Genomic DNA, 23,617 nt, shown 5'->3' with positions numbered 1-23,617 from the left:
CCAAACTCGAAAGCGCGCCGCGCGCAGCGCCGCCTCGGCTTCCGTAGCCCCGCCCACCCTCTGACGTCAGAGCTGGGGAGGATGCCAAGGGCCCTGGGCCCTGGGCCTGTAACATGCACTGGCACCAGCAAAAAAAAAAATGCACTCCTACCAGGGGCTAAGCAGCTGCTGGGGACAGGACGTTAAGGGACACTTTGTTGGTCACTGAGCCTGGTGCAGGGGCGGGGGAGAGGGGAAGGGGGGTGTTGGTGGGGGTGTGGGAGGAGGGGGGGAGCTGGGAGTGGGAGGAAGGGGGGGAGCTGGGAGGGGGAGGAGGGGGGGAGCTGGGAGGGGGAGGAGGGGGGAAGCTGGGAGGGGGAGGAGCTGGGAGGAGGAGGGAGGAGGGGGGAGCTGGGTGGGGGAGGAGGGGGGAGCTGGGTGGGGGAGGAGGGGGGAGCTGGGTGGGGTGTGGGAGGAGGGGGGAGCTGGGAGGAGGAGGGGGGAGCTGGGTGGGGGAGGAGGGGGGAGCTGGGTGGGGGAGGAGGGGGGAGCTGGGTGGGGTGTGGGAGGAGGGGGGAGCTGGGAGGAGGAGGGGGGAGCTGGGTGGGGGAGGAGGGGGGAGCTGGGTGGGGGAGGAGGGGGGAGCTGGGAGGAGGAGGGAGGAGGGGGGGAGCTGGGAGGAGGAGGGAGGAGGGGGGGAGCTGGGTGGGGGAGGAGGGGGGAGCTGGGTGGGGGTGGGGGAGGAGGGGGGAGCTGGGTGGGGGTGGGGGAGGAGGGGGGAGCTGGGAGGAGGAGGGGGGAGCTGGGTGGGGGAGGAGGGGGGAGCTGGGTGGGGGTGTGGGAGGAGGGGGGGAGCTGGGTGGGGGAGGAGGGGGTGTGGTGGAGAAGGGAGTGGGGGGGGGGGGAAGGGACCGCTGAACCTGTCCACTCACATGGCCTGGAGCCTCGCGGTCACAAGGCCAGGGTGACCAACCGTCCCCTATTTTACCGAGTGCCCGAGGCCACTGCCCGCCTGTCCCAGCATGCTGGGTGCTTCGTGGAAAGGTCCTTAGCGGGGCGTGGGCGTCGCTTGGGCCGGGCCAGCAATTACTGCCCATCCCGAATTGCCCCTTGAGGAGAAGATGGGCGGGGAGCTGCCCTTCTTGAGCCGCTGCAGGTACAGCCACAGCGCTGTCAGGGAAGGAGTTCCAGGATTTTGACCCAGCGACAGTGAAGGAACACTGATATATTTCCAAGCCAGGATGGTGAGTAACTTGGAGGGGAACTTCCAGGTGGTAATGTTCCCATTTATCTGCTGCCCTTGTCCTTCTAGATGGTTGTGGTCGCAGGTTTGGAAGGTGCTGTCTAAGGAGCCTTGGTGAGTTGCTGCAGTGCATCTTGTAGATGGTACATGCAGCTGCCACTGCGTCGGTGGTGGAAGGAGTGAAAGTTTGTGGATGGGGTGCCAATCAAGCGGGGTTACTTTGTCCTGGATGGTGTCAAGCTTCTTGAGTCTTCTTGGAGCTGCACCCTTCAATAGTAGTATACTATTTAAATGGAGAGAGGTTGCAGAACTCTGAGGTGCAGAGGGATCTGGGTGCCCTGGTACATGAATCATAAAGTTAGTGTGCAGGTACAGTAAGTGTATGAAGGCAAGTTGCTGTTTATTGCAAGGTGGACGGAATATAAAAGTAGGGAAATTCTATTGCAGCTGTACACGGTGTAGGTGAGACCACATCTGGAGTACTTTGCACAGTTTTGGTCTCCTTATTTGAAAAAAAGATTTAATCGTGTTAGAAGCAGCTCATAGAATGTTGACTCGACTTATTCCTGGAATGAAGGGCTTATCTTATGAAGTGAGATTGCAGGTTGGGCCTACACCCATTGGAGTTTAGAAGAATGAGAGATGATTTTTTTGAAACATGTAAGATCCTGAGAGGACTTGACAGGGTAGATACCAAGAGGATGTTTCTACTTGTGGGAGAAACTAGAACTAGGGAACACAGTTTAAGAAGCAGAGGTCTCCCTTTTAATATCCTGGAACTCCCTCCCTAACCACACAGTGGGTGTACTTACACCATAGGGACTGCAGCGGTTCAAGAAGGCAGCTCATCACCACCTTCTCAAGGGCGATTAGGGTTTGGCAATAAATGCTGGGTTAGCCGGCTATGCCCACACCCCATAAATGAATTTAAAAACAGAAGTTTTTTCTCTTAGAAGTTTGTCGATCTTGGGACTTTTCTTCCCCAGAAAGCAGTGGAGGCTGTTTATTGAATTTATTCAAGGTTGAGTGAGATTTTTGATAGACAAGTGGTTATGGGTGGGGGAGGAACAGACAGGAAAGTGGAGTTGAGACCACAACCAGATCATCAGTGATCTTTTTGAATAGCAGAGCAAGTTCAAAGGACCAAATGGCCTACCCCTGCTCCTAAATCCTATGCACCTATGTAAATTTCCAGCATCTACAGTACTTTGCTTTTGTATAAGGAGTGACTGCACTGACTGATTTCCCAACCTCCCCACTCCTTACCCTCTCTCTGACCTAATCCTTCCTAACCCGCAAACTCTACCACCTAGAGGGACAAGGGCAGCAGATACATGGGAACACCGCCATCTGCAAACTCCCCACCAAGCCACTTGCCATCCTGACTTGGAGATATATCGCCATTCCTTCACTGTCGCCAGCGGTTCAAGAAGGCAGCTCACCACCACCTTCTCAAGGGCAATTAGGGATGGACAACAAGTGCTGGCTTAGCCAACGACGCTTAGATCCTTTGAAAGAGTATATTTAAAAAATCCAAGTGTGCTGAGGTATTTAAAGAAGCTTATAGTTGAAAAGAGAGAGCAACTACTGCCTCTGTTGTATAAGGCAGGTGAGCAATGGTGAAAGGGCAGTTGTGGGGTGGATGTCAGAGGATGGAGATGGGTTGGCAAGAAGGGCACTGAGTGCCTTTGAATGAAGACCCCACCCCCCCACCCTGCGGAACCCCCAAACAAACATGCTAGTTGTGCTCTCCCCTTAGTAAGCCCCCTCCCACAGATAGAGCCCAATTTTTCTATTTCCCATAACACGTAATGTCATAGGATGAGCTTCTCAATTTCCAGCAGGAATTAAAATTTGAAGGGAGGGTGGGAGGGTCAGAGGTAGTGCTACAATATTTCACTGCTGATCCAGACCCAACATGCACGCAAATGCTTGTCATGATTATAAGGCATTGATATTGATAAACCCAGTAAGGAATTCAAAGAGTAGTGAGAATGTGGAGCTCGTTACCACAGGGAGTGATTGAAATGAACAGTATAGATGCCTTTAAGGGGAAGCTGGATAAACACATGAGGAAGAAAGGAATAGGCGGATGTAGTAACATAATTGGATGAATTGGAGTGGGAGGAAGCAGGTGATGTATCAACACTGGCATGGACCAGTTGGGCCAAATGGCCTTTTTTTTAATAATGTATATTGTATGTCATTCAGCATATGCATTGTGAATGATTAGATCACTTGCATTAATGGGCAATAGTAATTTAACATAGGGCTGTGTGTACGTTGCACAGATTTGACTCAACGTCATGTTAATGGATCTCACACAATGTCTCAACAAGGTGTTAAACCTGTTTTGAGTCTGCATATTGCACATTCCAGCCAGCGATGATGAATACAATGCTTTGAAGAGTTGAGGGATGGAGTGACAGACTTAGTTTTTCTTCATTGTCAGACTGCATTTCCAAAGTGTATCAGAATCTTCACCCTGTATTATACTCCCGACTCTTGCATTGAATTCCAACATCCAAACTACCCATACCTTAACTTAAATCATGTCCTGTTCACCCATCACCCCCTGCCTTCACTGAACTACTTTGGCCCCCTGTCCAGCAACATTTATTTAAAATATATTTAAACTGGCTACGGGTGAGGTCCCAGAGGACTGGAGAATGGCCAATGTTGTTTAAGAAGGGTAGCAGGGATAATCCAGGAAATTACAGGCCGGTGAGCCTTACGTCAGTGGTAGGGAAATTATTGGAGAAGATTCTTCATGACAGGATTTACTAGCATTTGGAAGCAAATGGGCATATTAGTGAGAGGCAGCATGGTTTTGTGAAGGGAAGGTCATGTCTCGCTTACTTGATCGAGTTTTTCGAGGAAGTGACAAAGATGATTGATGGAAGGGCAGTGGATGTTATATACATGGATTTAAGTAAGGCCTTTGACAAGGTCTCTCATGGCAGACTGGTGCAGAAGGTAAAGTTGCACGGGATCAGAGGTGAGCTGGCAAGATGGATACAGAATTGGCTTGGTCATAGAAGACAGAGGGTAGCAGTGGAAGGGTGCTTTTCTGAATGGAGAGCTGTGACTAGTGGAGTTCCGCAGGGATCAGTGCTGGGACCTTTGCTGTTTGTAGTATACATAAATGATTTGGAGGAAAATGTAACTGGGCTAATTAGTAAGTTTGCAGACAACACTAAGGTAGGAGGAGCTGCAGATAGTGAAGAGGATTGTCAAAGGATACAACGGGATATAGATCGGTTGGAAACTTGGGCGGAGAAATGGCAGATGGAGTTTAATCCGGACAAATGCTAGGTAATGCGTTTTGGAAGGTCTAATACAGGCAGGAATTATACAGTAAATGGCAGAACCCTTAAGTGCATTGACAGGCAGAGGGATCTGGGTGTACAGGTCCACAGGTCACTGAAAGTGGTAACGCAGGTGGATAAGGTAGTCAGGAAGGCATAGGGCATGCTTGCCTTCATTGGCAGAGGTATTGAGTATAAAAGCTGAGAAGTCATGCTGTAGCTGGATAGAACATTGGTTAGGCCACACTTGGAATATTGCGTGCAATTCTGGTCACCACATTACCAGAAGGATATGGAGGCATTGGAGAGGGTGCAGAGGAGGTTTACCAGGATGCTGCCTGGTCTGAAAGTTATTAGCTATGAGGAGAGGTTGGAGAAACTGGGATTGTTCTTAGTAGAGCGACGGAGATTGAGGGGCGACTTGATAGAAGTTTACAAAATTATGAGTGGCATGGACAGAGTAGATAGTCAGAAGCTTTTTCCCAGGGTGGAAGAGTCAATTACTAGGGGATATAGATTTAAGGTGAAAGGAGAAAACTACAGAGGAGATGTGTGGGCAAGTTTTTTACGCAGAGGGTAGTGAGTGTCTGGAATTCGCTGCCAGAGGAGGTGGTGGAAGCAGGTACGATAGAGTGTTTAAGAGGCAGCTTGACAAATACATGAATAGGATGGGAATAGAGGGATACGGACCCCGGAAGTGCAAACTGTTTTAGTTGATGGGCAATATGATCAGCGCAGGCTTGGAGGGCCGAAGGGCCTGTTCCTGTGCTGTACTTTTCTTTGTTCTTTGTATTTAAATATTCTCAATGTTTTGTTCAAATTCCTCAATGGCCTCATCCTTCCCTAACTCTGTACCCACCTCCTGTTCTCCAAACCTCCGAGGTCGCTGTGTTCCACCAATTCTGGTCTCTTGAGCATCCTCGACTTTAATCGCTCCACTATTGGCGGCCGTGCCTTCAGCTGCCTGGGCCCTGAGCTCTGGAATTCCCCTCCTGCACCTAACTGCCTCTCCTCCTCCTGAAAGACAACCCTTAAAACTGATCTCTTTCACCTGCCTTAATATCTCCTGATGTGGCTGAGCGATGTCAAATTTTGTCTGATACCCGCCTATGAAACGCCTTGGGACATTTCACTACATGAAAGGCACTATATAAATGCAAGTTGTTGGTGCTCATAGCAATACAGTGTGAAGTGGTATAAGGTCCTGCAAGACAATGTCTAAAAAAATGCTTGAGGCGTGATGTTAGGGCTGGAGACTATAAGTAGGTAATTCATCAGGAAATGCTAAAGTCACACGTTGATGATACCCATGTAGCCGCAAGCGGGAGAGAATATTAGAGCAGTAAAATAAATATTGAATGAGAAATTCAGGTCTCCCCATTTTATACCTGCCAATGTAGTTCAGTGTCAAATTTTGTTAGCCAACGAAATGATGTGGCACCTTGGGACATATTACTAGCAGATCTGGTTTTGCAGTCTCTGAGGATTGGCTGACCAACAGTCTCCAGACCACCCTGTCACACCTTTGTGACACATCCCTTCATTAGTTTTCTGTTGCTTTCAGTGCGACTCAATTATCACAATCCTGTGGCCTCCGTAATTCTCACTGACGCCCATAGCGTAAACAAAGGAGGGCGTGTTAAGAAAAGGTGCTACATGCTGGGACTGCTTGAACCTTTATGTCTAAAAAAAAGAGGATTTCTCGTCCTCCTGTATCACAACTTCACAGTTTGAAATCATAGAAATGACAGTGCAGAAGGAGGCCATTCGGCCCATCATGCCTGCGCTGTCTGACAAGGAGCCATTCAACCTAATCCAGCTTCTCAGCCTTTCCAGCTCTTGGTCCTTAGCCCTCTAGGTTATGGCACTTCCAGTGTATATCCAAGTACTTTATAAACGTTATGAGGGTCTTTGCCTCTACCACCCTTTCTGACAGTGAGTTCCATATCGCTAACACACTCCGGGTGAATAGCTTTTCCTATAAAGTCCCTCTAAACCTCCTGCCTCTTACTCTAGCTCTATTCTTACTCTACTCTAGCTCCTGGCAATGGGCTCCTCAAACTGGGGGAAGAGGGCCCTCCTTACACCCCTGGACATGCAATGAAATATGGACTCGTTTTCTAATTCACGCAGCAACTTCAGCCTTACAAGCAGCATGAAGAAAACTGAAGTGACATACTAATGGCCTGCTCCAGGAAAGCCCTATCTCGAGCCCAAAGTTTCAGAACTGTCAGCGGCAGTTAGGTTCACTCATCTTGGCAGCACACTCTTCCAAGCTGTCCATACAGGGTTGCCAACCCTCCAGGAATTGAAGATCAATTTCCAGGACACTGCTGTGTGCAATCCTGGAGAAACATTATTGAGGCGTTAAAAAGATTGTCTGTTTTTGCCATTTTCTTTGAACAGATATGCCATTTCTCTTTACCAGATATAAAAATGTTGAAAGTGGGAGTAAAAAAATGGCTGTTTGGCTGACAGTTGAGCATCATCCAATTGGGTAATGAGTCTTTTTGCTTTCCAATTGGTGTAGGAAGGCCGTACATCACAAGGATGGATGTGTTAGCTGTCTAATGGCTGGAGAGTGGGAGCAAGTCATGTGATGAAACCTACAGGAAGGCATTTAATATCAGTTGGCAACCCTATATTGATGACGTGACAAAAGCAAAATACTGTAGATGCTGGAAATCTGAAATAAAAACAAGAAATGCTGGAAAACCTCAGCAGGTCTGAGCAATTATGGAGAGAGAAACAGAGTTAACGTTTCAAGTCTGTATGACCTCTGAAGAAGAGTCATGCGGACTCCAAACATTAACTCTGTTGCTCTCTCCACAGATGCTGTCAGACCTCCTGAGGTTTTCCAGCATTTCCTGTTTTATGTTGATGACAAGACAAATGGCCAAAGCAAGTGTAGCCTTCAACAGAGTTCGAACATCAGTCTCAGAACAAAGAGGAGTAAGTGCCTACTGAACTGAAAGTCTATAGAGCTATAGTCCTGCCCACATTGCTCTACGTGTGTGAGACTCGGACTGTGCATCATGCCAAGAAGCTGAACCACTTTCGACTAGAGATGTCTTCAGGAGCTTCTGAAGATCGGATGGCAGGACAAAATACCTCCCAGGCTCAGATCAGCCTTTGCAGTCACCTACATACCCACTGGAACCCTACCAAACACCGATGAACATGGTCGTCTTCACCTTGCAGGATGAATGGAATCCAGACCCTTCATAATTTGATACACTTTAATCAGGCCTCCCCTCAGCCCCCTCTGTTCCAAAGAAAACAACGCCAGCCTGTCCAATCTTTCTTGATTGGTAAGGGGATTAAAGGTTACGGGGAGAAGGCGGGAGAATGGGGTTGAGAAACTTATCAGCCATGATTGAATGGCCAGTTCTCCTGTAGTACAGTGAGCAGACCTATGGGCAGTACTCCAGCTGGGGCTTAAAGAGTCTTTGAAAAAAATGTGAGAACAAACGCTAGTGATTATTTCTAGAGGAAACAGAATTGAAAAGTAAAGAAGCTGTGTTAAACCTCGATCTGAACCTTGGTCAGATTACACTGGTACCGTGTACAATTGCAATTCTGCAAAATGGATTTACTCGGACAATGCCAGGAATGTAAATTATATGTAATGAGGAAACGATAAATCTCTGTTTCTTCTCTCTTGAAAACAGAAGGCTGGGCAGTGACCACAATCCAGGTCGTTAAAATGATGAAATGTTTAGATAAAGAGAATGTTTTCTCTTGTGCAGAAGAGCATAACTAGAGACCATCAAAATAAGATATTCCTCAATAAATCCAATAGGGGTTTCAGGAGGAACTTCTTTACCCAGAGAGAATGTGAAACTTGCTACCACAGAGAGTGGGTGAAGTGAGTAGTATAGATGCATTTAAGGGGAGGTCAGATAACCACATAAGGGAGAAGGGAATAGAGGGTTATGCTGATCGGGTTAGATGAGGAAAGATGAGAGGACGCTCAGGTGGATGGACTGATAGGGCTATTAAGCCCTATCTGCACCATATATTGTATGCAACGGATAGAGTAGGTTGGGTGGGTGGCTTGGGGGTGGAGTGGTGGATAGGGCCAGGAAGGAGTGATAGTGTCTCAGGTTCATTTTGAATGAAAATTCACTAAAAACTTTAATAATCAGCAACTCAGTCAAGGGGAAAAATTAACTTCCTTTGGGTTAATTTACATACTTGCTGCCTCTGACTGGATTGACCTGCGCAATTTAAATATGCGCACGGGTGAATTTTAGTGCAAACACAGATATGCTTTCATCAGGACATGTTCCCATATTCTTTGTTCCCAGTTCTTTCTCTCCAATGTGCCCCTTCAATTTCCATCCCTCTCCCCGCCACTTACCTTCCTCATTGGTTTCAGCTTCATGGCTGTAAACTGTTTCGCAGTTACTCTCCGCCCAAGTCTCTCAAGGAAATACAAACAAAAAAAATTTACAGAGTGCGTAGTGGCAGCCAAGGCGTTGGAGGTGAGGCAGGGCTTAAGACAGGACTCACAAAAAACAGAGTCTATTTATAAGCAAACAGAGTCTATTCAAACAGCGTCCTTGTGCACTACAGCAAATAGGACTGATGACCGAAACTCTACTGAGAAACCCTTGGATAAAAACAGGATTACCTCTCCAGCAGGATGCAGTGAGTGGACGACAGTTACATAATTATGCCCAAGTCAATCCCACTTACCTACAATAGTGTGATCTCCAAGTGTGATTCACAGGGGGAAATTGCACAATAAGCTCCACTCTGGCTGAGCTTTGTGATGTCAATGCATGCAACGAAATATATATACACAGGGTTGGTCAATGAGACATTTATCATTCTTTAATGGAAATAACGATAGACACCCTGCAGGTTTCCCAATCTGATCCCTCAATTAGAGACCAACCATACAGTGTGCACCACACCCAGCTGCAATTGGGAAATGTATCATAAATGCATAAGTAAAATGTCTTTCTGTTCAGAGGCAGGTCAGGGGTTCAGATGGCCCCGATTGCTGGGACACACTGGGAGTGGGCGAGGATGGGGAGGGCCGACTGACCAGAGGGATATGCTAGAAGCCAACCCTTCCAAACCCATGACCTCTCCCATCTGGAAGGACAAGGGCAGCAGACACATGGGAACATCACCACCTGGAAGTTCCCCTCCAAGCCACTCACCATCCTGACTTGGAAATATATCGGCCATTCCTTCACTGTCGCTGGGTCAAAATCCTGGAACTCCCTCCCTAACAGCACTGTGAGTGTCCCTACACCACATGGACTGCAGTGGTTCAAGAAGGCAACTCACCCCCATCTTCTCAGGGGCAACCAGGGATGGGCAATAAATGCTGGCCCAGCCAGCAATGCCCACATCCCATGAATGAATAAAAATAATGAAAAAGCCCATTCCAGCTGTGAAGAAGACAGATATGTGGTTGCCAAGGAACCTGGCAAGCTGAGGGTGTCAAATTGGATTAGGACTGGAATCATTCCTGGGGAAGGTGCACAAAGAGCTGGCCCTTAGGGAATCAGCAGCTCCTATTACAGCCCACCTAATTTCCATTTCTGTTGACTTTAATGCTGATTGGCTAATCAGTCATTTTGCATCACTTTCAAGTCCCTCCCCCACTGTAAGTGTGCATTAGTCCCTTACTCCGACTCACGCTCCCCTCCCCCCGCATTGGGAGAAGATCTTCTCCAGATGAATTTCAACCTTCCATCTCTGCTGTCACAGAGAGGCAGCGAATGGGCTGTCAAAAGTCTGTTAGGATGTTGGTTAAAGATTTTGGTTAAAAAGGTACAGAGTGCTGTAAGGTCACCTCAAGAGGCGGTTGTATATACATGTGCTTGCATGTCAAAAGGCAGGAGAGACAAATGAGAGACTGCTGCCAGTATGAGCTGTAACATTTGGGGCCAGAATGAACAAACATGGGAAATAGGAAAAAGGAGCAGGAGTAGGCCATTTGGCCCCTTGAGCCTGCTCTGCCATTCAATTAGATTTTCCATTGTGTTGCCATTTTCCCACATTTTCCCTTGGTATCTTTAATACCTAGAAATCTGTCTATCTCTGTCTGTAACGGCATACAGGGCTATGGGCCAAGTACTGGAAAATGGGATTAGAGTAGATAGGTGCTTGATGGCCAACATGCACACGATGGACTCTGGGTCTATACTCGGTGGAGTTTAGAAGGATGAGGAGGGATCTGATTGAAACTTACAGAATACTGAAGGGCCTGGATAGAGTGGACGTGGGGAAGATGTTTCCATTAGTAGGAGAGACTAGGACCTGAGGGCACAGCCTCAGAGTAAAGGGAAGACCTTTTAGAACAGAGATGAGGAGAAACTTCTTTAGCCAGAGAGTGGTGAATCTATGGAATTCATTGCCACAGAAGACTGTGGAGACCAGGTCATTGAGTGTATTTAAGACCGAGATAGATAGGTTCTTGATTGGTAAGGGGATCAAAGGTTACAGGGAGAAGGCAGGAGAATGGGATTGAGAAATTTATCAGCCATGATTGAATGGTGGAGCAGACTCGATGGGCTGAATGGCCTAATTTCTGCTCCTATGTCTTATGGTCTTATCACTGAAGGGCCTGTTTCTGTGCTGTATAATTCTATGACTCTAACTCTCTACTCAATGACTGAGCCTCCACAGCCCCCTGGGTTAGAGGATTCCAAAGAACTTCTGACTGAAGAAATTTCTCCTCATCTCAGTTCTAAATAGCCTACCTCTTGTTTTGAGACTGTTTCCCCCCCAGGTTCTAGAACACCACCAGCCAGGGGAAAGACCCTTGCTGCATCTGTCCTGTCGAGCCCCTTGAGAATTTTGTCTGCTTCAAGGAGAGCACCCCTCATTCTTCTAAACTCTAGGGAATACAGAATTAGTCTCCTCAATCTCTCCTCATAAGACAATACTGCCATCCCAGGGATCAGTCTGGTGAACCTATGCTGCACTGAAACAATGAAATACCCCGAGTGCTCGTATGACTAAGCAGATATCTGCGGAGGCTTCCTGGTGGGTTGAGGGAGGTAGAAGGGTTTTAAACACGAAGACATTTTGCAGGTCTTCCCCACAGAGAATTAAATAAATGGACCTGGAGACTGGTCAGACAGAAGGAGCTAGCTCGATGGGCTGAATGGCCTCCCCTTGCCCTGAGTTGTCTTGTCCTTCTGGGAGACTTTGTTTGAAGTTCCTTTTAATTACACCATGAGCTTAAAGCAAAAGAAGGCCCATCTGATAGTCCAACAACATCACAATTTAAAAAGAAAGATCTTTAGATCTGTTGCTAGCTGGTGTGCGATATAATTGGTTGGGAGGCACGTGCTGACCTGTTTCCTCTAACCAGAGGACACAGATTTAAGATAGTTGGAAGAACCACCGAAGGGAGAGATAAGAGACTTTTTGTAACTGTTCTGATTTGGAATGCGTTCCCTGTACGGACGGTGGAAGCAGATTCAATCGTGACTTACAAATGGGAATCGGATAAATATTCAAAAAGGAGAAATTTTCAGGGCTAAGAGGAAAGAGTGGGGCAGTCAAATTAATTGGATAGCTCTTTCAAAGAGCTGGCAGGAGCACAATGGGCTGAATGGCCTCCTTCTGTGCCTTATCGTTCTATGATTGTCATCTGGCTAGATTGCAACACCCTCACTTCACACAAACTCCACTGGTGCCCAGTAAAATGGATGCAAGATGCTCCAAATGTCTCATGTCTTGCAGGTACCGACACTAGGTGGAGGGAAATGCCTATTGCATTGCATTTTACCACCAGGTAAATGTAAATTTGAAGAGGAATTCACAAGGTCGCATGAGGAAGCCTTTTCCTATCTCATGAGGCCGGTAGGAGGTGCTGTAGCCTTTGCTTTCAATGTCCAGTTTGATACAATACAGCAGGTCAAGGATGGAAGGTGATGCTTTCCAAGGTCCAAACCTCACTACCGACTCCTTGTCTGTGTCCAGGCCATTCACCACCTCATGGCATTTGGCCGCATCCTCCTCATTTCTGACCACGCACACCATCACAACGGACTGGCGACAGGCCACAGCCTCTGCCCTGGCCACTCGCACCATCACCTCAATGTTCTCCTGATAATTTGGCACCCTGGCCAGGAATTGCCTCCGGCCCACCATCTCGCCAAAGAGCTTGGGTGAATCCTCCAGCAGCTTGGCCAGGGGCTCGATGCCGTAGTACATAGCCTCCTGGTAGACCTCCTCAGCGAGACTGGGGGGCGGCTCATGCCCCCTGAGGAACTCCAGCACGTGCTTGAAGTAGGTCCCGTCCCGGTCAATGAAATATCTCCCTTCCAAGTCCAACTTTGGTCTGGACTGACCGCTGAACATCTCAGCCAGCCTAGACCTCGGATACTTCAGCAGAGTTCCAAGCATAGTGGAGTAAATGTGACCCCCGATGTTCAGACTGATGACTGACGAAGCCTGGAGAAACAAAACAAAATTAATTGAGAGCTGCTCACCAAATCCCCACATCCCCCTGCAACCCCATTCCCCCAAATCCACCCCCTCCACAAAATGTTCACTCTTCATTCATCCTGCGTGATGGGTCCAAGGTCTCCACCTCACTCAAATAGCTGTGAACATTAACTCAAACATTGAGAATCAACAAGATAATAGACCACAGGGTCATCACGACTTAAGACTACACACATATGTACACACACGCACACATGTACGCACATACGCGCATATATGCACACGCGCACACATGTACGCACATATGCACACGCGCACACACAGAGATTAGACCTATCAGGGAGGTTTGAATAATTTGAGGGGTGAGTTCAATGAATATAAGTCCATCTAACATTGCATAGAGGATATACAGCACAGAAAGAGGCCCTTTGACCCAAACAATCCATGCCAGCATTTATGTTCCATTCAAGCCTCCTCATCCAACTCATTATATGCTTCCATTTGTTGCTTCCTCATGCGTTTATCCAGTTTCCCCTTAAATGCATCACTGTTATTCGCCTCAATCACTCCCTGTGGTAGTGAGTTCCACATTCTCACCACTCTCTGGGTAAAGGGGGGTTTCCTGAATTTGCGATTAGAGTTCTTGGTGACTATCTTGCGTTGATGGTCATGAACCCTCTCTGTGTCGACTCTATCAAAACCTTTCATAATTTCAAAGACATCTAGCTTCTCATGCATCCTCATCCCTCATGCAGCCTCATCCTCTCACGACATGTGTAACCTCCTACTTCTGGTTATATTTCAACTTCCTTTACCCACATTTGCTCCATAACCCTTAATATCCTTACCCAATAAAGATTTATCAATCTCAATTTTGAAATTTTCAGTTGACCCAGCCTCTTGCTGGGGGAGTGGGTGGTGGGGGGCGGAGGGGCGGTGGGGGGGGTGTAGTTTCCAGATTTCCACCCCCCCTTTGTGTGAAGAAGTGCTTCCTGACATTGCCCCTGAATGGCCTGATCAGGGGCTAGGAATCCTGCAGAAAGTAATTCACTTCCTGACTCCCCAAAGCCTGTCCATCATCTACAAGGCACAAGTCAGGAGTGTGATGGAATACTCTCCACTTGCCTGGATGTGTGCAGCTCCAACAACACTCAAGAAACTTGACACTATCTAGAATGAAGCAGCCCACTTGATTGGCACCCCATCCGCAACCTTCAATATCCACTCCCTTCGCCACTGACGCATGGTGGCAGCAGTGTGTACCATCTACAAGATGCACTGCAGCAACTCACCAAGGTTTCATAGACAGCATCTTCCAAACTTGTGACCTCTATCACATAGAAGAGAACACCACCACCTGGAAGTTCCCCTCCGAGTCACTCACCATCCTGACTTGGAAATATATCGCCATTCCTTCACTGTCGCTGGGTCAAAATCCTGGAACTCCCTCCCTAACTGCACTGTGGGTGTACCTACACCACATGGACTGCAGCACTTCAAGGAGGCAGCTCACCACCACCTTCTCAAGGGCAAATGGGGATGAGCAATAAAAATGCTGGCCTAGTCTGCAGCACCCACATCCCCTGAAAAAATAAATTAAAAAATTTAAGTAAAGCATCTCAATTAGATCACCTCTTAATCTCCGATACACAAGAGGATACAGGTCCGTAAAATAATATAAAAACAAAAAAACTGCGGATGCTGGAAATCCAAAACAAAAACGAAAACAGAATTACCTGGAAAAATTCGGCAGGTCTGGCAGCATCGCCGGAGAAGAAAAGAGTTGACATTTCATGAGGACTCGAAACGTCAACTCTTTTCTTCTCTGCCGATGCTGCCAGACCTGCTGAGTTTTTCCAGGTAATTCTGTTTTAGGATACAGGTCCAGTCTGTCCAAACTACCCTCATAATTTAATCATTTTAGCCCTGGTGAATCTGTGCTGCATCCCTTCCAAGGCCAACATATTCTAACTGAACAAGGTGTAGTGCCCAGAATTGTTTTTATTTATTCATTTGCAGGATGTGGGCATCACTGGCTAGGCCAGCATTTATTGCCCATCCTTAATTGCCCTTGAGAAGGTGGTGGTGAGCTCTCTTCTTGAACTAGTGCAGTCCCTGTCGTGTAAGTACACCCACAGTACTGTTAGGAAGGGAATTCAGGTGCTGTCTAACTAGAGCTTTACAGAACTGAATCACAGCTTTCCAAATAACATTGATTCAGAGTAGGCAACCACCATACTGATTTGAGTTAATTGAACAGAATTGATGGTCCTTTAAGACTGCAGTATATTCATTGTACTAACATTCTAGAAATACTCACTGAATGAATCATCCTGAGGGTAGGGTACAGCCTGGAAATTCCATTGACTGATGACAATTATTTGTTGTCAAACATTGTTGCATTGACCATTACTTGCCAACACCCAAAAGAAATATATACGAAAACCTACAGGCATTGCAAGGCTTAGCCAATATGAATTATAGTAGTGCAATGGTTAGAAGAACATATGAAGAGGAGGAGGTAGTTCAGCCCTTCGAGCCTGTTCCACCATTCAATGAAGACTGATCTGTATCTTAAGTCCACCTACTCAACATGGTTCCAAAATCTATCCATTTTCAATTGATCTACCTCCAACAGCTTTTTAGTGAAGAGAATACCAGATTTATGGCAGTATACTAGCAACTTAAAGGTCATGAGCTCAGACCACACCATGGCAAGAGATGAAATGGAATTCAGTGAATCGGGTAGTTGTAATAAAATTCAGCTGATCCTTCAATGATGGAACTATGCTGCCCTTATAGAGCCTGGCCCACGACTTGAATCCTCTCTGCTACCAGTGGCTCAGTAGATCACTGCAACCGGAGGAAGCAGACTGGAGAGGGAACCAACAGGAAGAAGTCACCCCCTTGATATCACCCTCACCAACCATCCTGTCAAAGACACATTGGCCCATGGTAACAGCGCTAGGAGTGATCACTGCACAGTTCTTCAGAAGACCATGTGTAGCCTCCACAGTGAGGACATGATTTATTGTGTATTGTGGCACTACCACTGTACTAGGAACCGAATAGTGATAGATCCAGCAACTCATGAGCTGCTTTGGGCCAAGATCAGCAGCAAGGTGAAACACCACCACAATCTGTAATCTCCTAGACTGGCACATCCCTCACTCCTCAGTCACCATCAAGCTAAGAGAATAGCCCTAATTCACGCAGAACATAGAAAGAGTAGGTCATTTAATGTAAGTAAAACTATGAGGGGTTTTGATAGGATAAATGACAAGACATGGAAGGCAGCTCACCACCAGCTTCTCAAGGGCAAGTAGGGATGGGCAATAAATGCTGGCCAAGCCAGCCACACCCACATCCCATGAAAGAATGAAATAAAGAAACAGCTTCTACTGGCAGGAGGGTCGATAACCTGAAGACAAATTTAAGATAATTGGTTAAGGAATCAGAGGTGAGCTGAAGAAACATTTTGTTACTCAGCTGGAATATTTGAAGGGCAAAAGTATGCAGAGCTATTTGGAAAGAGTGGAGTGCTCTTTGGATAATGTGATGGGCTGAATGGCCATGAGATGCAGCACTCAACAGATTTCAGTAGATGCTATCAACCTTGCGAAGCAACCACACATGCTGTGTGCTAAACACCAAATACAGCAGGCTGTAGACAGAGTTCCATGGTTCCAATAGCAGCCCTCAATGTCAAGGCAGCATTTTACCAAGTGGTCTTTGCAAAACTTAAGGTTGATATGGGTCAAAGGGAAAACACGCTGGGGCCTGGAGTCATGTCGGCCACAAAGGAAGATGGTTCCATTTGCCAGAGGTCAATCACCGCAGCCTCAGGACTTCACTGATGTCATCCTAAGGGAAGTACCCTTGGCCCAACATCAAAATTGAGCCTTAATGTTTCTGGGCTGGCAAGTGGGACAGCTCCAGATCCTGTGTCATACACTTCAATAGTCCGCTGCCATTGTCTGGAATCACCACTTTAGTAAAAGTTGCCGCTGAGTGGTTTTGAACCTTACTCCACACTAGGGTTGCCAACTCCGGATGGACATTTTCCTGGAGGTTTCATCATGTGACCCCCCCAACCTCCAATTGTCCTGCCCCCATTCTCTCTGCCATTGATTGCATGACAAGTTCATCCTCATGGCCCCCCACATTCCTACCACTATGCTGCCGTCTCCCCCAAGTGTCGGAGCCTGGACCTCTGGGGGGTTGCCTTGGGGTGCACAACTGACACTCGCAGGTTATAAACCAGTGAGAATGACTGACCAATTTGTAGTGGGTACATTCCTACAACCAATTGGAAAGCGAACAGACTCTTTGTCACATGACTGGATGAATTTTGACTCAAACAGACAGATATTTTTATTACCACTAACCAATGAGGTGAAAGAGAATTTTTTTAGTGGTCCTCTGATTATTCTCCTGGGTGTTCCTTGCTCACAGTAGCATTCTGAAGATCAGTCTTAAATTCATGGATAGGTTGGTAACCTTAATCCTAGCACAGACAATAGCAATACCCATTGCAAATTGGTCAGTCAGTCTCACTGGCTTATAACCTGCGTGTGCCAGTCATGTACCCTGAGGCATCTCCCCAGATGTCTGGGCTCCGACGCTGGAGGGAGACGGTGGCCTAGTGGTAATGTCGCTGGGTTGACAAACCAGAGGCCCTGGCGAATGTCCTGGGAACAGAGACTGAAATCCCACCACGGCAGCTGGTGGAATTTAAACTCAATTAATAAAATCTGGAATTGAAAACTAGCCTCAGTAAGGACAACTATCACTGACTGTTGCAAAAACCCTTTGGGCTCACTAATGCCCCTTTAGGGAGGAAAATCTGCCAACCTTACCCGGTCTGGCCTACATGTGACTCCAGGCCCACAGTGATGTGGTTGATTCTTTGAAATGGTCGAGTGAGGCATTCGGTTCAAGGGTAATTAGGGATGGGCAACAAATGTTGGCCCTGGCAGTGAAGACCCCATCCCATGAAGGAGTAAAGGGAAAAACAAGCAGAGTTTAGTGAAGTGAGGAAGGACAGTGTGCTCCCCCTCCTGGCTTCACTAATGCAAGTATTTGGTTACCTGACTCCCGAGAATACTGACAGCAATGATGCACAGTCGCAAATAAGATCTCAGGCGATAATTAGATCATTTCATCGAGGTTCTAATCAGGAAGGGAATGTTTCCAGAGACTAAACTAAATTAATTTAGATTAAATTCAGAGATTTAGATCAGTGAGCAGGAGCCTTTTTCTTGCGCAGGAGGTTAAAACGGTGCTTTATTTTTCAAAGACCACATAAAAGCTACATAAACGCATGAAGGACAATGGAACAGAAGAATATGCTGATAGGGGGAGGTGAAGCAGGTTGGGAGGAGGCTGGTATGGAGCATGGAGCAGTTGGACTGAATAGTCTGTTTCTATATTGTAAATTCCTTTAAAAACACAGACAGTTACGAGACAGTGGAACGCACTACTGGGGATAGTGAATGAAGTGACATATGAGTAAAGTAGCATGATACTACTGGACGAGTAGTCCAGTGGCCTGATCCGGTGACATGAGTTCAAGTACCACCACAGTAGCTTGAGAGTTTAAATTCAGTAAACTAGTTAAATCTGGAATAAGAAGCTAGTCACAGTCATGGTGACCACGAAACTACTGGACTGTCGTAAAAACCCATCTGGGTCACTGATGTCCCTTTCAGGAAGGAAGTCTGCTCAGGACTACATGTGAATCGAGGCCCACACCAAGGTGGTTGACGCTTAGCTGCCCTCTGAAATAAGGAAACATGCCATTCAGTTAAGGGTGATTAGGGGTGGGCAATGATTACTGGCCTTGCCAGTGATGCTCACATTCTGTGATCAAATTATGAAGAAACCATATTGACACAAGAAACCAGAGCAGGAGTAGACCACACCGCCTGTTGAGCCTGCTCTGCCATTCAATACGATCATGGCTGATCTTGGGGCTTCAGCTCCACTTTCCTGCTCACTCCCCATTTCCCATAATTCCCTGTGAGACATTTAAGAATGGGTGATGAAGGGGGCTGAAGGATAAAGGGGTATAGAAAGCAGGGTGGCATTTTGGGTTAGGATATGCCGCTGCTGTGGTAGGTAAATACCAACATGGACTGTTGGGGTTGAATGGTCTGTTCCTGTGTTGTAGCTTCATGTAACTCTAGAGCAACTCTAGAGCCAAAACAAAAACAGAATTACCTGGAAAAACTCAGCAGGTCTGGCAGCATCGGCGGAGAAGAGCAAAGTTGACGTTTCGAGTCCTCATGACCTTTCAACAGAATTAAGTAAAATAGGAAAGGGGTGAAATATAAGCTGGTTTAAAGGGGGGGTGGGGGGGGGGGGTTGTTGGGACAAGCAAGCAGTGATAGGAGGAGATAACCAAAAGATGTCACAGACAAAAGAACAAAGAGGTGTTGAATGTGGTGATGTTATCTAAAAGAATGTGCTAATTAAGAGTGGAGAGCAGGACGAGCAAGGTAGCTCTAGTGGGGGTGGGGTGAAATAAACGATGGGTGGAATACATTTAAAAATAATGGAAATAGGTGGGAAAAGAAAAATCTATACAAATTATTGGAAAAAACAAAAAGGAAGGGGAAGAAACGGAAAGGGGGTGGGGATGGAGGAGGGAGTTCAAGATCTGAAATTGTTGAACTCAATATTCAGTCTGGAAGGTTGTAAAGTGCCTAGTCGGAAGATGAGGTGCTGTCAACTGGAGGAACAATACCTCATCTTCTGACTAGGCACTTTGCAGCCTTCCGGACTGAATATCGTGTTCAAAAATTTTAGATCTTGAACTCTCTCCTCCATCCCCACCTCCTTTCCATTTCTTCCCCCTCCTTTTTGTTTTTTCCAATAATTTATATAGATTTTTCTTTTCCCACCTATTTCCATTATTTTTAAATGTATTCCACCCATCATTTATTTCACCCCACCCCCACTAGAGCTACCTTGCTTGTCCTGCTCTCCACTCTTAATTAGCACATTCTTTTAGATAATATCATCACCTTCAACACCTCTTTGTTCTTTTGTCTGTGACATCTTTTGGTTATCTCCTCCTATCACTGCTTGCTTGTCCCAACAACACCCCCCCCCCCACCCCACTCCCCTTAAACCAGTTTATGTTTCACCCCTTTCCTATTTTACTTAGTTCTGTTGAAGGGTCATGAGGACTCAAAATGTCAACTCTTTTCTTCTCCGCTGATGCTGCCAGACCTGCTGAGTTTTTCCAGGTATTTCTGTTTTTGTTTTGGATTTCCAGCATCCGCAGTTTTTTGTTTTTATATATTATTTTCAACTCTAGAGCTAGCCTACCATCTCCCATCCATTAATTTAATTGGATGATAAATTGGTCTGGGAGTGTGGAATTTTGAAGTCGGCAATCCTGGATCCGACTAAGAAATGGGACCTGTGACCCCCATGGAGACAAGAGCCAATGCTTTAGGAATGGAGAAGGGAAAGAGATTGGAATTTTAACAAAACGGCAGTAACAGTAACTTGTACCCATCCCCCTTACAGCAAAACACAGTCACAACGAGCCCCTCCCCCACTTCTAACAGTCTCCAACTTCGGAGATTAGTAAACATTATTCAGGGAGGAGTTTTAGCTGATAGAATGATTGTGAATCCTTAAAGGTTCGACAGAGAGAGAAACATAGCGAGGGTTACAAAGAAAGACAGAAGGAGATCGGGAGAGAGGGACATGGAAGGGGAGAAAGGGAAACAAAAGTAGATGAAGAAAAAAGAGAAAGATAGGGAGAGTGGGAGAAGGAATGAGAGAGAGAAAGAAGGAGGAAGAGAGGGGGAAGAGATAAAAGAGATAGGAGAGGAGAGAGAAAGAGGGAGATAGGGAGAGGGCAAGAAAGAGGGAGTGAAAAGAGAGTGAAGGAGATAAGAAGAGAGAGAGAAGGAAGTGACAGTTGAGAAACTCTCCATTACAAGGTTAAACAGTAACTTTTTACTCAGAAACAAAGCTCAAACTCACACTTTGAGGGCTGCCCATGTTGGATTTTACAGAGGTGCCCCTCGAGCCGGTGGAACTCATGCTTTGCTGCCTGTCTGTCTTTTTTCTGACTGCTTGGTGAGAGTCACAGAGGCTGGAAGCACCTGCTGAAGGAATTCCTACGTAAACAGTCAGGTGGAGTAGGGCGGGGGAAGCAGAATGCCAGTGCTGCCACTCAACACAATCAAAGAGATTAACGCAATGCTGCCTCAGGGAAAAACAGGGAGTTAATGCCACAGTGCATATGTTCCATGTTGCTCATTCAACATGGAGTGGAAAACCTCCAGTAGAAGAAACTTATAAATCATGTTGCTGTCCGCATGCATAAACCCTTAAGGGCGACAGGGCAAGTTGACAAGGTGATTAAAAAAGCACATGGGTTACTTATGGGGTTGCCAATTATGGCTGGACGTATCCCAGGAGATGTCAGTGGAAAACTGGGTGGACTCTAGGTGTTAATAGAATTCAAGCTGACTGGCAAAGTCAAAACCAAGGCACAGTGCGGACAGCAACATGATTTATAAGTTTCTTCTACTGGAGGTTTTCCACTCCATGTTGAATGAGCAACACGGAGCATATGCACTGTGGCTTTAACTCCCAGTTTTTCCCTGAGGCAGCATTGCATTAATCTCTTTGATTGTGTTGAGTGGCAGCACTGGCATTCTGCTTCCCCCACCCTACTCCACCTGACTGTTTACGTACGAATTCCTTCAGCAGGTGCTTCCAGCCTCTTGCCCACATGTCCATCCTTGGCCTGCTGCATTGTTCCAGTGAAGCCCAACGCAAACTGGAGGAACAGCACCTCATCTTCCGACTAGGCACTTTACAGCCTTCCAGACTGAATATTGAGTTCAACAACTTTAGATCTTGAGCTCCCTCCTCCATCCCCATCCCCTTTCTGTTTCCCCCTTCCTTTTCTTTTTTTTCCAATAAATTATATAGATTTTCCTTTTCCCACCTATTTCCATTATAAAAAGAGAAAGAGAAAAAAAAATATTTATTTATTTATTTATTTACATCTTTTATGCTCTCCCCACCCCGACTAGAGCTATACCTTGAGTGCCCTACCATCCATTCTTAATTAGCACATTCGTTTAGATAATATCACCAACTTTAACTTTAACACCTATGTGTTCTTTTGTATTATTGTTGTTGACATCTTTTGATGATCTGCTTCTATCACTGCTTGTTTGTCCCTACAACCACACCCCCACTCCACCTCTCTCTCTCTCTCTCTCTCTCTCTCTCCGCCCCCCCACACACACACCTTAAACCAGCTTATATTTCAACTCTTTCTTGGACTCGAACTCAAGTTCTGTCGAAGGGTCACGAGGACTCGAAACGTCAACTCTTTTCTTCTCCGCCGATGCTGCCAGACCTGCTGAGTTTTTCCAGGTAATTCTGTTTTTGTTTTTACCAAGGCACAGGGCTTTTCTTTACTCTGAGAGTTTATTGACTTTGTCCAGTCTCATAGCTCTCCTCACACACCCAGTGTCCTAGCTGCCTCCTGTTTATATGTGCTCAAAGTACTCATTTAAACAATTCCCTTCACCTGTGTATCCTGACAGTATAATTAACAAGCCATAAACCGCGAGAGAGCCCGAGAAACAAACCAACTTTAACTAGGAAAATGAGATGAAATTGCAGCGGGGTTGAATAGCAATTAAAGTTTGTGAGAAGAAAAGGCTTTACTCACTGCAAAGGGGCCCATTGCCAGATCTGCTGCCATGCTTTCTAACAGGGATAGTAAAAGTTGCTAAAACTGAGGATAAAATAGATGCTTTTTTCTTCAGAGATAAAAGCAGAAAACTGCGGATGCTGGAAATCCAAAACAAAAAGAGAAACTGAAATACCTGGAAAAACTCAGCAGGTCTGGCAGCATCGGCAGAGAAGAGCACAGTTGACGTTTCGAGTCCTCATCACCCTTCAACAGAACTAAGTAAAAATAGGAAAGGGGTGAAATATAAGCTGGTTTAAGGGGAGGGGGGCGAGTTGTTGTTAGGACAAGCAGCCAGTGATAGGTGGAGATAACCAAAAGATGTCACAGACAAAAGAACAAAGAGGTGTTGAAGGTGGTGATATTATCTAAAGGAATGTGCTAATTAAGAGTAGAGAGCAGGACGAGCAAGGTACAGATAGCTCTAGAGGGGGTGGGGTGAAATAATACTAAAAGGGCATAAAAGGTTGAGATAAACAATGGTGGAAATACATTTAAAAATAATGGAAATAGGTGGGAAAAGAAAAATTTATATAAATTATTGGAAAAAACAAAAAGGAGGGGGAAGAAATGGAAGGGGGGTGGGGATGGAGGAGAGAGTTCATGATCTAAAATTGTTGAACTCAATATTCAGTCCAGAAGGCTGTAAAGTGCCTAGTCGGAAGATGAGGTGTTGTTCCTCCAGTTTGCGTTGAGCTTCACTGGAACAGTGCAGCAGGCCAAGGACAGGTATGTGGGCATGAGAGCAGGGTGGAGTGTTAAAATGACAAGTGACAGGGAGGTCTGGGTAATGCTTGCGGACAGACCGAAGGTGTTCTGCAAAGTGGTCACCCAGTCTGCGTTTGGTCTCTCCAATGTAGAGGAAACCGCATTGGGAGCAACGAATGCAGTAGACTAAGTTGAGGGAAGTGCAAGTGAAATGCT

General features: G+C 46.4%; 1 protein-coding gene across 2 annotated transcripts; it reads right to left on the bottom strand.

The window, feature by feature from the left end:
* Positions 1-11,123: 11,123 nt before the first annotated feature.
* On the bottom strand, positions 11,124-21,114 carry LOC121284313 (BTB/POZ domain-containing protein KCTD14-like). 2 transcript variants are annotated; one of them, XM_041199700.1, is made up of 2 exons: positions 20,959-21,114; positions 11,124-12,960 (listed from the first exon to the last, which is right to left on the bottom strand). In XM_041199700.1, exons 1-2 carry the CDS (start codon positions 21,016-21,018, stop codon positions 12,289-12,291), a joined length of 732 nt encoding a protein of 243 aa, XP_041055634.1. In that variant the 5' UTR covers positions 21,019-21,114; the 3' UTR covers positions 11,124-12,288. The 2 variants fall into 2 exon arrangements, with proteins under 2 accessions (XP_041055634.1, XP_041055635.1); XM_041199701.1 differs by lacking the exon at positions 20,959-21,114 and adding an exon at positions 14,339-14,399.
* Between the last annotated feature and the right edge of the window lie 2,503 nt (positions 21,115-23,617).

This window comes from Carcharodon carcharias, chromosome 11 (assembly GCF_017639515.1).
Source record: "Carcharodon carcharias isolate sCarCar2 chromosome 11, sCarCar2.pri, whole genome shotgun sequence".
Classification (NCBI taxonomy): domain Eukaryota; kingdom Metazoa; phylum Chordata; class Chondrichthyes; order Lamniformes; family Lamnidae; genus Carcharodon; species Carcharodon carcharias.
Note: the sequence above shows the minus strand (reverse complement) of the source record. Positions and strands in the feature narration are given on the sequence as shown.

What these genes read in the sequence shown, in the direction of transcription:
- LOC121284313 (XM_041199700.1), bottom strand. Translation starts at nt 21,018, where the DNA reads ATGAGTTCCACCGGCTCGAGGGGCACCTCTGTAAAATCCAACATGGGC. An exon ending in ACATGGGCAGCCCTCAAAGT is followed by an intron (nt 12,961 to 20,958) that starts GTGAGTTTGAGC and finishes TTGTTTCTCCAG; the next exon opens with GCTTCGTCAGTCATCAGTCT.